Source organism: Conger conger, chromosome 1 (assembly GCF_963514075.1).
Source record: "Conger conger chromosome 1, fConCon1.1, whole genome shotgun sequence".
NCBI lineage: Eukaryota > Metazoa > Chordata > Actinopteri > Anguilliformes > Congridae > Conger > Conger conger.
In genome coordinates, this window is record NC_083760.1 from 51,502,426 (window position 1) to 51,517,347 (window position 14,922).

At 41.5% G+C, this 14,922-nt stretch overlaps 1 protein-coding gene across 4 annotated transcripts in view; it reads left to right on the plus strand.

Annotated features, from left to right (window-relative positions):
- Positions 1–14,922, plus strand: part of oxr1a (oxidation resistance 1a) — a 188,591-nt gene that overhangs the window by 170,398 nt on the left and 3,271 nt on the right. For 2 of the 4 annotated variants that reach the window (XM_061234916.1, XM_061234924.1), the window contains 7 exons: positions 364–532; positions 2,738–2,894; positions 9,334–9,414; positions 11,071–11,196; positions 12,643–12,795; positions 14,230–14,325; positions 14,626–14,699. In XM_061234916.1, coding sequence (XP_061090900.1) covers positions 364–532; positions 2,738–2,894; positions 9,334–9,414; positions 11,071–11,196; positions 12,643–12,795; positions 14,230–14,325; positions 14,626–14,699 — 856 coding nt within the window. Of the gene's footprint in view, positions 1–363; positions 533–2,737; positions 2,895–4,863; positions 5,070–9,333; positions 9,415–11,070; positions 11,197–12,642; positions 12,796–14,229; positions 14,326–14,625; positions 14,700–14,922 lie in introns of those variants that run through there. The other 2 variants (XM_061234934.1, XM_061234943.1) reach the window with 2 other exon arrangements.

The window sequence follows — 14,922 nt, forward strand, 5'->3', positions numbered from 1 at the left end:
AGTCAGCCAGCAACAGCCCCTCCCTGTAGCTGAGCTGGTAAAGCTGGTCATAAAGTGGTCTAGCTGGGTATGAGCTGGTCAACAAGCTAGTGCTAGTGCTAGTTGCTTGGTCAAATGGCTACCAGCTGTTTCAAAACATAGCTTGTGGTGGTCAAGCTGGGAGCTGGTCTAAACTGGCCAACCAGCTAAGCCATGTCAAGCTAGGAGCTGATCAACCAGCTACCAGATGTTTCTGGTTAACCGTAACGAGCAGAGTTTCTTCTGGTTATTTGGAACCTGTGGTAGCGATAGGGCAGGGGAATTGACAAAGAGAGACATTTGTACTTTCCTGGGATGAGACCTTTCCCCCCCCTCTATTCGCAGGGCCCATGGCCCAGGTGGAGCAGCAGAGGCACCAAGCACACAAGTTCCTGTGCCTGAGGGTGGGCAAGCCCATGAAGAAGACCTTTGTCTCCAACGCCAGCGCCTCCATGCAGCAGTACGCACAGAGGGACAGGAAGCACGAGTACTGGTTCGCCGTGCCACAAGAGAGGTGAGGCTGCCACACCACATCGGAGTCTTAAAGCCAAGGCGCCATCATTTCAACACTTTAAAATTATGAGGTTCTTACTGGCCTATATACACTCACTGAGCACTTTATTCTGTATTTATTAGACATTTTTTTTACTTATTGGTCTTCTGCTACTGTAGCCTATCCACTTCAGCAGTTTGACGCTTGAGTGTTGGTTGAGATTTGTATCCGTAATCCACTGGCCTAAGTAAGAGACTGACTATAATTGAAGCATGTGCATTTATGAAGCGTACTGTTTAAAAAGCAGGAAGTGCTGTTTCTGTTTCATTTTAAAAAATTGGCAGTTTCCTGTTCCTTAAACTGTCTTACTTTTTACTTTACAAAAATTAGGCTAAATGACAACCATTTTAACTGTTGTTTTTAGTGTGATTAAAGGGTCAGGATTCTGCCATGTTAGAATAGTTTCTCATTTATATTATCAGCTCAGCCCTTCAGAGGAACATACAAGCAAGCATTTGTTTTCACCAAGCCCATGAAATATGTTGTTCCAGTAAATTAATGAAAATTGCGACAGCTTAATTCAGTTAGGTCATTCATGGATGGTCAGTTTGTTTTTAACTAGGATGAAATTACTTTGACAAGGCATAATGATTGCAAGTATAATGCCATCTTTGTAAAAGCAAAAACATGAATCTGATGGGACAATAGCTGAACCATTACTCTGTCATACACTTGGAAATTCAATTAGTTTTTTGGCTGTACCATTGCAAATACCAAATCAACTGAAATGTGTTTTAGCTGTTTTTATTGCATTGCATTGCCATATTTTGATATACTCACTGAGCACTTTATTAGGTATTTATTAGACTTATTTATTTGACTTCTACTGCTGTAGCCTATCCACTTAATAGTTATGATGCGTCATGTATTCAGAGATGCTCTTCTGCATACCACTGTTGCAATGTGTGGTTATTTGCATTACTGTCACCTTCCTGTCAGCTTTGACCAGTCTGGCCGTTCTTCTCTTGCGTCTCTCATTAACAAGGCGTTTCTCGTTGCAGAACTGCTGCTCACTGGATTTTTTTTTGCGCACCATTCTTTGCTAACTCTAGAGACTAATGTGAGTGAAAATCCCAGGAGATCAGCAGTTTCTGAGATACTCAAACCACCCTGTCTGCCACCAACAATCATTCCACAGTCAAAGTCACTTGGATCACATTTTTTCCCCATTCTGATGGTTGTTGTGAACATTAACTTAAGTTCCTGACCCGTATCTACATGATTATATGCATTGCACTGCTGCCACACAATTGGCTGTTTAGATAATCACGTGGAAAAAGTAGGTGTAATAAAGTAAATATGTTATAAAATAATAAACTGCTCGGTGAGTGTATATTTGATCTCATCATAATGTATATAATTGATATTAAGGAGTTTCATGTGTTTTGCTGTGATTTCCAAGGAAGTATGTCATCTTACATAACTACCTTTTCATGTTCTCTCATACTCAGGTCTGTTTTTAAATTTGTACTTTGACACACTAGATTTTAGGAACATGAAAATGACAAAACGAATCAAATGAAAAGATCTGCATCTTCAAAAGCTTTTCCACACTGTGTTAGTGTACCATGTCAAACAACAGGCAAAGCTATTCCATTAGAGTCTGAGGTTTTACTGTGGAAAGGTCCTGAAGGCGTATCACTGCGACAGTAATCGAGCACTGTGTGGCACAACCACTTCATTCCACAGATTGCAGCTACTGTAAAAGACCAGTGCATCTCACTGAGATAAAAATAAATGTGAGAATGAAGATTAAATTAATCGGTTTTGTATAGCACCACTTGCAAACCAGTTATCGCACAGCATGGAACGGGTGTTGAGTGAGTGGTCCTTTTGTCTGTGAAATTGAAAGAAGATAAACATTTAGGAAGTGGTTTATTCTGACCATGAGTGCATTATCACCTTAAAAGTAAGATACATACTGTTGGCATTCTGTTCAAGCATGTATAGAACATCCAAAGTCAGTACATGGTCAAACAAGATCAAATTACAGCGACATGATTTTAATGTGTGCTTTTCAACTGTGGGAATCCGTTGTATTCCATTGGATTTATCCAGTCTGATCTCATGGAAGCTTAAACTGGGGAGAAATTTGAAGAAATTCTGATGGATAAATAACAGTGTAAGTTCATACACAAAAAAATGTTCTACACGTTGTCTTCTCAGATCAGACCATCTATACGTGTTCTTCATCCAGTGGAGTCCTGATATGTTCGGGGAAGGGCTGGGAGGCCTGAGCCGGGAGCCTGGCTTCATGGTGGTCAAGAAAAACGAGGAGTACGAAAGCGGAGAGGAGCCTACGGATACAGACACGGAGTGGGAGGTAAGGCCTGATGAATCCTTTGCTTTTTGACATGCCATGTCTGTGTCTTAACAGTAGTTTGCTTTATCTCACATTACTTACCTGCCTTATTATATAATTACTTTATTATATAATATGTCTCTCTGTGTGTTAGAGAACACATGCTAAAAATATTTTCCACTTACTGTCTAGGTCTGCGAAATGTAAATTTGTGTATTGTCCACCGCCACAATTTTTCTGTCTGCCCTGTTATAGCAATTGAATTTTGCATGAAGTGTCACGGTTTGGGTTATTGTGAAATGTGTCTATGCAGTTTTCCTAATACACTGAGCTTCTCTACTTATTATGACGTTGCAGCTAGTGTTTTGCATGAGGGAAGACTTGTTTTGTGAAAATAATTAATGTGTATTATCTCTATGTAATTTGTTGTACGCATGAAGAGCCCTCTGGTTTATCGGTGTCGGATAAATCACTCTCTGGCCTTTTTTCATGCACTGACTAAAGGCCATTGTCAGTCTTTGACATGATCCCCTTAATGGTATAGTAATCCCCATCATTCACAAGTCTATGTGCTACATTCAGACATTTTAAAAAGGGATGGCAGTACTTACATATTTACCCCAAACATATGTTCAGTATCATTGTTTGGGTTTCGGTAATACTTTTCAGTTCCGCTGTATGACAGTTGAAAAATTAATTATTGGTGATTTCTTTGAATTACGGGGCATGGAGTGGCTACATTAACCTAACCTAACTTACAAGGAAGGCATATTTGATGCTATTGTCAAATATTTGTGTGGTACTTGAGTAATCTCTATAGGCATCGCTCTGCAGTTAATATACTTTTGAAACATTTCAGGAATTCCAAGTCACAACTAATAGTTTTTATTATCTATATTAGATGTAAAATAATTTCAGGTGTACCATCTGTTGTAAAATACAACAAAGAACATTATCATGTTAAATTTGTTTTTGTTTTTTTGGGGGTTTTTTTGGAATTGGGAATATCCAATTTGTGAAATTTACACCGCAGTTGCAAGCCGGGCCCTCGCAGAGCAGGGGTGGAGGAGACCCATTCATACACATGGGCAGACTAGCCAGCAGGAGTCGCTCAAACACTGCACAATTATATCCCCACCGACTGTATCCCTCCCTTATCCCTAAGTGATGCAGAGCCAATTATACCTCACTCCTGTGAGGCTGTCAGCCACAGTCAGCACTGGCATGGGTCGGATTTGTCACATTTTGCATAGATAAATTGGAAAGAAATTGGGATAACAAAGCACTGTGCAGTAATATATGTATGTATATTTCCCCAAATAATAAGTATTCATACCTGGCAGCTATTTAAATTTTACTTTATCTACCAGATTCCATTCTGTGGAACAACACCTTTGTTAGCACAGTGGATATAAAATGAGTTCGTCCAGGAGGTTACCATAGTATATGCATAAATATCGAGATCAGGGAGAGAGTCTTGTAATGTCAGCATCACTGATTTCAATGTTGTGTGTTCAGAATGTTTCCTGTGTAGCATCCATTATCAAACATAATAGAAGGTACCTGAGCAGCTCAGCCTAAATGTACTTGCCACAAGAGCAGGATGAACCCTTTGGACATTGTAAGTCCCAGATATGTCTGTGAAGTGCTAAGGTCCCTAACCTCAGTTTGGTTTGATCCATTCACTATTGAACAGTTGGGGTTCTAACTCGTGGAAACAGTCCAAGCATTAACCATGTCAAAAAAACCCATACTGAATAGTAATTATTACCTCCATGTCATCAGTCTAAGGAGGCTTTTCCTAATTGTTGCTTTGTTCAGTGAGTTCATGATGTTTTGGAGTAGTGATGCGGTGCCGCTTGAAAAGCGTCACTGTGCCTTTAAATCCATCTGATTCGGTATCATTTTCAGAGGAAGTTCCGTGTTTTTAATGTTTAGATGACGAATCGGAATTTAGTTCACCCGTTTCTCGTGTTTCAATTGGTGTTTTACCGTGTCAATCAATTACACGGCGACCGAATGATAAGGTTATTGTGGTTAATCGGCCGGGTGTTTTGTGCCGTCGGTGCATCTGAAATAATTTGAAGGAGCTGGAATGTAACTGCTACGGATTTGTGTCGACCTGAGCAAGACATGTTTTCTTCCAGACGGATGAAAGAGGAAAAGCAACTGACACCTAAATACACTTATGCTGTGGTAATAATAATATGTGGAGATGTTTTGCTTCCTTGCTAACGATAGCTTCCTAGCAAGTTCCACATAAACCTTGCTGGCAAGCTAACGTTAGTTTGCTGTAGCTTTAATTTCGGTCACGGTGTTTATTATATGGGCGCTTGCTTTGTCGAGTGGCACTGGGTGATTGCATAAGTTTTGGGAAAAGTTTGCGCTGTATCAACCTATCCTCCGTTTGTGGGGCACCACTAATTTCTGTTGCTGGCTTGCTGTGGGGCGGTACATATGCTTGGATAGCTAATCAGTGCTAGCAACACTTCAGCATCATTATGTTAGGTAAAGACAACGGTCCCGAGTTCACCACGAGTGTCCATTAAGTATGCTTAATTTTACTGATGTTATCAGCTGGGCATAGCTACCCGAGGTGTATTTAAACTTGGTGTCTCCCAAATTGGCGAAGGAGCTAACTTGGGTTATAGCTACATCTCTTGGGAATTGGATGTGCCGTGACTGTGTAGACTGTGCTAAATGTTAGATATGTATGTGGTTGAATGGGTGGTGACGGTTCCTCTATGTGGGACAAGGAAGGCTGTGGAGTTTGCGTCCTTTGAGTTCCACGCTTAAGCTAGTCTAGTGACTACAGCTTGTGTCTTTGAATGTCTTTCCATTTTACCGTAGTTTTAATACACAAGATGTTTGATGTTTCTGCGTATGTGCGATGGCTGAAATAGTTTGAAGCTGCTTGTTAGCTAGTCTTGATTCTGCCTTACTCGTGGCTATGGCTCATCAAGAGGGATGATAATACTAGCTACTGGCCTTTTTGTCTTTAAAGAGATAAATCAGTGTTGTTCATTGAAGTGCAACACCTGTACTTTTTAATGTACTCGGGTCTCCCTTGAAAAAGAGATTATTCATCTCAAGGAATTTTTTCTGGTGAATGGTCAAATAAAATGACGTTACATATTCACAGAAGCAAGAAGCAAGGCTATCTCAGTCAATTTTCAAATCAGCATTTTGTGGCAAAACTTCTACGAATCAAAACAAGAAATTCATTTTGATTCAGTTCATATGTATTGCTGTTTAGCATGCTTATGATACAGTTAATAGAATAGTATAGAGATACCCACGTCGGTCAGGGTACTATATAGATTAAAGTTAGAGCCTGCACACTAGGACTCTAAATAATTATTCATAATTCTATATATACAAATAAATAATTATTGAGTTCTGCAATAATCCTGAAAGTGCAGCTTTGGCAGATGGCCGCAGTGGGCACTGCCAGGGTCCGGATTCGATACCAGACTGTGGCTCATCCATGCACGAGAACAGTGCCTTAAATCCTATATTGTATGGACTGTACTGGATGCCCTATGCCGAGCGGGCCGTGCTGACGTAAACGAGTGTATCGTTTTGATGTCATAACTTCATGGAAGTCCGAAGGGCTTGTTTAAATGCACATTTTCTTCATACAGATTGTGTCGATTTATCGGGACTGTACGTTTTGATACATTCACAGTCTTTTTATAGTACATTCAACTACAGCGCCATTCGGTAACCCCTATATTATTAGAAAAAGGGAAGATGGGTTAAATGACACAGATGGGCAACTGACAACTCACCCCTGTTGAAGTTATTTTTTCACACTCTTGTAAATCATTTTGGTACTGTCAACATAATGATACGCGATTAGGCTTCTTAAAAGATACTACAATAATACAGTACTACTTTGTGTGCTAGCTAACACTTGCCATACTGCAGCCATTGACAAGCATAGTAAGCACTAGTACCAGCACATGTGGCGAAGTCAAACTTAAACCCGGTGTCTTATTTTTAGATGTAGTCGCATAGGCTATGTCCAAGATATTAGACAGAGACACGGAATGACCTCACCTGGTATGAGAGGTGGGGAAGTGGAGCAGAGTAACAACTACATATGTGTCATTACCGGTTCTCCAAACACTTCTTCCTGTCAGTTACCGTATGATTAGCCTATTGTATGATTCATTCATGTCACCCGGATACAATTTCCCTTCTGCAAAATGTTTTAAACACCAGATAATGCTGTGATTTAACTGTAAAATATGCAATTGGTTCCTAAATGTGATGCATGCGATTCCCTACAGCTCTTTTATATGTGTTTTGGAAGCTTTTTGAATAGCTAATTCATACGACGGCCTTTATAGTAATTATATTCAGATGGGCTTTAAACACTGTTCCCTTGTTTATAAAGTTCGTTGTTTTATTCTGCCTGTGTTTAATATAGGCATGATGGTACAGGCTTTTCATAGTATCTTTGAGTCCTCTTAGTGTCCCTTCTACCTGTGAGGCCCTCCTGTTGGACCGGCATTTCAGAGTAATCCTCAGTATCTGAATTCCCTGAACTGAACTAAATGTAAATTTCTCCAGTGAGAGCGCGTACAGTCCACATCGGACGGCGTAAACCCTTTCAGATGGAAGTCAAAAAGTACAGCTTCAGCTTGTTGACGTCGGTCGGTTAGCAGCGTCATTTGCAAGTGAAGCTGTCTGAATGGGTCTTTGTCCTATTTCTGTTTGTAAACACTTTTATTCTTTCAAGGGAGCGCTTTAATGTGATTTAAAAACTTAATGACTAAATCCGGTTAAGTTAAGTAGCTCCAATTTACTACTTCGGCTGAGGCTAGCGAAGCCTCGCTGTGTCAACAACACGAGCATTATCATGCCCACGATATGACATGACGTAGAAATATAACGGTTGTCATGTCCACACAGCAGACCTGCGTCAAATACGTTTTGGATTCAAATGCTTTTCTATGCTTTGCTGATGCTTGTCTGGTGTATTGGAACCTAATAAATTGCGAGTAAAAACCCAATTTAAAGCGTTATGGTCCTCTTGGTTTGTTCTGTTGCACCAGGCAAGATCAATAGAGCACAGAAAAGTTTGAATCCGACAGATACTGATTTTAGAGGGGGGCGATTCTCTGATTTTGCAGCCTTTTTCTGTGTGGATTATGAATGATTATGAAAAGCCACTCAGAAGGCTGCTTTCTTAACAAAATAATATTTTGCTATTAACATAAGTGAACCAATTTGACATTGAACATTGTGATCAGTGAACCTCAATCAATTACTGACCATCAATACTGTCATGTTGTAAAACAAGAAACATAGCTTCTCTGCATTTGCACTTGTCTGGGAGCTCTTTTTGTGTGTTAAAAATTATTTTCACAAAAGTAACGATTTGTATCGGTTTGTATGTTAGGTGGCAGAATCCAGATCCGATCAGCAGAGGTGAAAAACTATGATCTGCTGTGATTAGTAAAAAATGACAATTTATGCATATACATTTTTTTTTTACCTGTAGCAATGATTTATATCTATGTTTAGAAATACATTTACTGTAGTTGTAGTGATGTCAGAGCACATGTGTCAGAGTTTAAAATCTTGGCCCTCTACATCACGTCATCCTTCATGTGGGGTAAGAGTTGTCATGCCCACACCAGTGTGATGTACAGTAAACGACTGCTAAATTGCTGTCGCCATCAGTGTGGTACAATGCGGAAATACGTCTTCACTGTGGAAGCAATATGTGTGTCCGTTTTGAAAAAAAAATTAAAACCATTCCTACGGTGCTGTAGTTTGTTAGCTAGCATGTGTTGAAGGCCCCAAAGTCCTCTTGCCGTTCAGAAACAAATGTTTGGCACTACTTGGCAATTTAATGGGCCCCAGGTTGTCTATTGTAGTTTTTACGTCATGTTCTTTAGGCATAATGAGATCAGGACAGATGAAACGCTGCCACTCGGACCAGCGGATTTCACTCAAAAGTCAGTTTCTTGATATGCGTTGAGAGATGGCCTTTTTTTAGTTGGAACATCCGGTCTTGATGTCACAATATTGTTTTTGTACTGCTTTTGAAATTGGAACTAGACATAAATAAGTTGAGCCTTGCAAAACACTAATGTTCTTATGGAGCCTTGCCTCTTTCTGAGTCCGTTAAAACGCGTTAGCCTAAATAAGTTTGCTTCCAAGCAGCCGGTTTGCTTGTTTATTTGAAACTTTTTCATCACGTATAACTGGCTGGTTAGGGTTAAATACTCGTATTCAGGAGTTGGCAACGTACAATTTATCACACGGATTCATGAAGTTGGATTGAACTGGGCGAGGTTGGCATGCCCAGGGCGGATTAAATGCGGTCAGTTGGCCGGTTTCCCCTTGATTTTATTTTATTTTTCCCTCCCACTGCTGTGCTCAACTTCTTTTTTTCCAACTGCAGCAGTTACTGTTTTCCCTGTTACTGTTTTCCCTGCACCAGGTAGTGTCATTGGCTGAGTATCACCGCAGGATTGACGCGCTAAACAGCGAAGACCTGCGTGCGCTCTGCAAACGTCTCCAGGTGCCCCGCCCAGTTCCAGCTCTCTCTGTAGAGACCGGTAGCACCTTCCCACCCCCCCCCCCCCCCCCCCCCCCCCCCACCCTCCTCCATTCCTGTGGTAGTGCTCTGGCCTGGGGGATGGCGGCCCGCCCCCTATGGGGTTTACATCCACAGCTGCCAGGCATTACTACAGTCGCATCTCAAAGAAACAACCTAGAGAAAAAAACAAAACTGTTTTTCTGCAGAAAATTCCAGAATTTTTTGACCAACATCGACACTTGCCAATGGCACAGACGCCAAACTTTAGGAGAGTGTGGTTTTACCTGGAGCCACACACCAGTCGACTCTTGTTTTGCCCCTCCAGATCCTCAGTGCAGTTTTCTGATTACTAATAGGCTTCATTAGGGTGGATTTCAGGCACTCAAGAACTAATGAGGTCAGCCAGAGGCTTAATCTCAACAGTCGGCTAAAACATTGGCCATTAGTGTACCCAGGTCATTTGCCTTTATTTAATATCCAGTCAGATGAGGAATTTTCTGTTTGCGCCCCCCCCCCCCCCCTTTTAGTGACGCCTCACAAACTGTGTACACTTTGCAGCAGCCTCGTTGAAGAGGTGCTACTTTCCCATCATAGCGGGAAGGGACAGGGTGGGGCGGGGGGCGGGTAATGGAAGTGTGTTTGGTTGTGCCTTGCTGTGGAACCATTGGTTGAAGACACTGCAGGTAACTTGACAAGGATCTGGTAACTTGAGTGCATTCAGGTTGCTGCATGCTTACATTTGTTAAAGGAAATGGAATGTTCCAGAATATCGAACACGAAAATTGCACATCGAAAGATGTGACTTAATTAATTGCCCGACCTTGTGTCGTTTATTACCATTTTAATGATGCTGCTTTTTCTTCAGCCAAGATTTACCACGTGCCGAAAGTGAGCGGAGTATACTGCCTTGAGTATATGTTATGTATATAACCATAAATATACATTAATGAATTCACCCATCAGCATGGAAATGGCAAGGATCCAAGTGCAATTCCTCAAAATGAGGTCTAATATAAATCCATGTACTAAGCAACTTGATGTTGTAATATACTTGGTGCGTTTCTGTTATCTCAGTTCGCATGCATTTAATTGATGTCTACATGTCGATTATGACTTGATTTGCATCTTGGATTTTTGCTTTCACATACATTTCCGCTGTCTGTACCCTGGTTTTGCCCAACCTTGTATAATAAGTTATGTTTCCCTTGTGCCATGTAATTAATGTTTGTTTGAGACTCACCAATACGAATTGATCACTTTGCTCTGCCGTAAAATGAACAAATTATTATTTCATTGAAGAAAAACAACAGCGATGTTTAATTTAGTTAATTTATTTGACGATAATAAAGCATAGAAGTAAAATTTCACAGCTTTAAAAATTGTCAAGGATAACACAGACTTATTTTCATTGTGGTCCTTGATGTCTTGACCAGTAATCTAGCCTATGAAGTTCTGAGTTGAAAGTGAAGGTCACAAATTGCCTACTTTCCACAACTGCTCTGAATGTCAATGTTACTTGTATTTTTCACCCAAATCAAATTGAGCCCAAATGCCATCCCATGAAAAGTAATGCATGCCCAAGCCTCCTGCATTCCTTCGTGGGGACCACACCTTCTGACAACATGTCCTCCCCATCAGATCTCGACGAAGGAGGATGTCAACTCCAAGCATGGCACCTCCATCAAGACGGACCTGGAGCCAGAGACGTTCAGACCCAACCTCAGCGAACCAAGCGACCTTCTGCAGGCAGATCAAATTGAGAAGGTACTGCAGTGTCACAGTATACACAACGACTTGTCAAGTGTTATTTCACCACTGCATGTAAATGTAGGGCCATTTACTTTGGTTTAAACAACTGTCTTAACTTTGTGTGGATTCACTTTCCCAGGTGACTTTTAATGTACCGTTGACTGAATGGTAGGTTGGATCGGAGGTTCTCTCAGACACCTTAAGAATTATCTATGAAACTTGTTTCTTGACAAATTTTGTTGTTATGACTTCTGCATTGGTTCCTATTCATGTGAATATGTAGTTGCCCGTCTGCAACCACTATCTCACCCCAGTCACCCCCCCCCCCCCTTCCCATCCTATAGAAGTCTGAACACATTTTGAGAGTTTTGGAGAGAAAGGGAAGTTGAGAGACAGGGTGGTAGTTGTAGATGACAGAGGGCACAAGTGGATTGGGGGGGACAGGCGTGTTTGAAAGCAGCAGTGAGTCATCCAGCTGACTCATCTGGCTTCACCAGAGAGGAGATAAGTTGAAGGATTTTTGGGGAGATGGACTGGAACGATGGGTTCTGGGATGGCATGCAGTATTTATCTTATTTTTCTTCATTTGGAATATCTGGCTTTACCCATAAGCTTTTGAGTCTGCAATTCACCAGCTGAGCTGTCCTTCAGGACAACAGCCACCACACACAAGACCTGTGAAAGGAATGAGGCAGAGAAATTCATGCTTAAACTCCCCAACCTTGGGGATGCAGATGTTATTATTCAGAAAATGTTTACTGCAGGAGAGTGTTTGTATGCCAGTGGAGCGTCTTATTTCGGTTCAGTAGGTCTCCTATTTGATACACACCTCATCCATGCCCAAGGCAGGTAAAGCGGGGATTGTAAACTGGGTGTACCTTTTTTCGTTAGCGCAATTTAGCGAATGAATAGTGGCAGATTGTATGTTTCCCTGAAGGCCACACGGTACAGGGTAATCATTATCTCATCTCTTATCGCCTTGCCTACTCGCTCACTCCTGGCCCCTGGGAGAATGACGGCTTGTTGGAAACCTGATAATGTTTTGAGTCTGAGCGAATGAGATCTTGGGATTTCATCAAATTTACAGTGGCTAAAGCTAAGCACCCTATCTCAAGGTGGTGTTTACATTCTGACCCCTTCTGAAGGGTAATCGGATAAACCCTTGTGGTCAAGCGATTTGTAAAATCTAATGTGACCCAAGCATTGTAGAAGTTGGACTTGCCTGGAGCTGCCATACGAGATTCATGGAAATATGCGTGGGTTAAACATTTGTGTTGTGCTCCGTTGTATTTAAAGAGAATCGTGTGCATCAGGTGTATTGGTCATGGGTATCCCTTCTGCTAGAAAAAGCGCAGCCTTTTTTCCCCCGTAAAAAAACCTTGTCGTCATGACTATCATCAGTTCATTTATCAATTCGCTTTTGATAGATGTTGATTATCTTGTCTGTTGCTCTTTGTGAAGCTTGCGAAGAATCTCCCGCCGCGGACGATTGGGTACCCCTGGACGCTGGCCTTCGGCACGTCGAAACACGGGATGAGCATAAAGACGCTGTACCGTGCGATGCAGGGCCAGGACACGCCTGTTCTGCTGGTCATCAAAGACAGCGATGGAGGGGTGAGCGCTCCACCCTGGCTCCTGGTTTTTAACCCCTTTGAGCAAAAATTCCAAATCTGGCCAATCCTCACCTGCTCCCACGGGTACTATTTGGTTGCAACTCTGATAGTTGAGCAGTATCAGGGTTAAAAAGCACCTCAGGCCTTTCTGCAAGATATTATTTACTGTGGAGCCCTCATTATGTTTATCAAATGTAGACCGGAGATAATTCTAGGTAAGTTTTTGTGGTTTGTGTTATAGTGTACAGTCCCCTCAAAACGTATTGGAACGGCAAGGTCAATTCCTTTGTTTTTGACAATTGACAATTGAGTTTTAGGTCAAAATATGTGATGGCAGATCCGAATTTCAACTTTTATATTCTGGTATTTTTATCAAAATTTGTTAAACAACTTAGAACACAATCTTGTATCAGCACCCCATTTTTAGGTGAGCAAAAGTATTGGAAGTATATGCAACTGACGTGTTTTTTGTTGCCCCTGTTAAATTGATTGGTTATACAATACATTGTCCTGAATGTCTACTCTCTGTTCTAGTCTTGGGTTTTGCCTGTGAAGACTGCATTTGTGTTAGAAAGAAACTGCTGGCATACTGAGCAACAGACATCTAATAGGTCGACCAAGATGAACCTTTACCAAAGTGTTGGAAAAGGCTAAAGTGTGGTGAAAGAAGGGATCTGCTCATGATCCAAAACATGCGAGCTCATCTGTGAAGCACAGTGGAGGAAGTGTCATGGCTTGGGCTTCTGGTTATTGATGATGTAACTCATCATCAATAACCAGAATTGATGTAATTGATGACGGTAGCAGCAGGATGAATTCAGAAATCCACAAAAACATTCTGTCTGACAACCTAGAGCAATGCATTCAAACTAATTGGGAGGAACTTCATAATTCAGCAAGACAGTGACCCAAAACACATTGCCAACACAGCTAACGACTTCATTAGGGGGAAAAGGTGGAAGGTTTTAGACTGGCCAAGTCAGTCTCCAGACCTCAACCCTATTGAGCATGCATTTCACCTCTTGAAGAGGAGATTGAAGGGAACCCCCCCCCCAAAACAAACAACAACTTAAAGAGGCTGCAGTAAAAGCCTGGAAAAGCATCACAAAAGAAGAATGCAACAGTTTGGTGATGTCAATGGGTCGCAGGCTTGATGCAGTTATTGCAAGCAAGGGATATGCTACCACATTTTAAGTGTTATTTACTTTCATTTAATTAAATACTCTCTGTTCCAATACTTTTGCTCACCTAAAAATTGAGTGGTCCGATGCCAATGGTGCTATGTTCTAAGTAGTTTAACATGTCCTGCGGGCAATACCAGGAAATAATAGCAAAAACAAAGAATTGGCCTTGCTGTTCCAATACTTTTGGAGGGGACTGTATATATGCTTGCACACATTTTGTAATTTGTTATTGTATCTTTATGTATCTGTAGATCTTTGGCGCGTTAGCTTCAGAACCCTTTAAAGTCAGCGATGGCTTCTACGGGACTGGAGAGACCTTCCTCTTCTCCTTCTACCCAGACTTTGAGGTATGCTAGGCATTTGGTTTGATTGTCGAGTGCCTGTAAAGGTAACCTTTTGTCTAACTGCAATGTTCAGACATTCTGCTCTGTCATTGGCCTGCAGATGGGGGCATGCACATATTGACAGATGGCAGAGCACCTCATAGTACACTTTTTCTGTGTTTACCCAGCCTTGCTAATTATTCAGATCTGCACAACTGGGTTACTCCAGCAAACCGGCCAATTGTTTGTATCAAAGCATGAAGTCTGTTTATAATGCTTTCGTCACACAATGACCCACGCGGCCCCAATTTCCTTTCCCCTCAGGTATTCAAGTGGACAGGGGACAACATGTTTTTCATCAAGGGAGATATGGACTCCTTAGCATTTGGAGGTGGAGGGTGAGTAACAGAGAGTAGCGTTTGCTTTGCAGGACGTTTGACAGTCCGTATTAAATGGAGCGGTTGCAGGCCTGTTTGGATGGTTGGCCGTATGTCTTCATTTGGAAACACTACCACTTAATGTTCTATATCACAGGTGCTGTCAAGCCCGGGAGAGCCAGAGTGTCTGTTGTTTTTCAGTGTGTTTCGGTACCAGTGATTCATTTAAGTCATTGATTGGCTG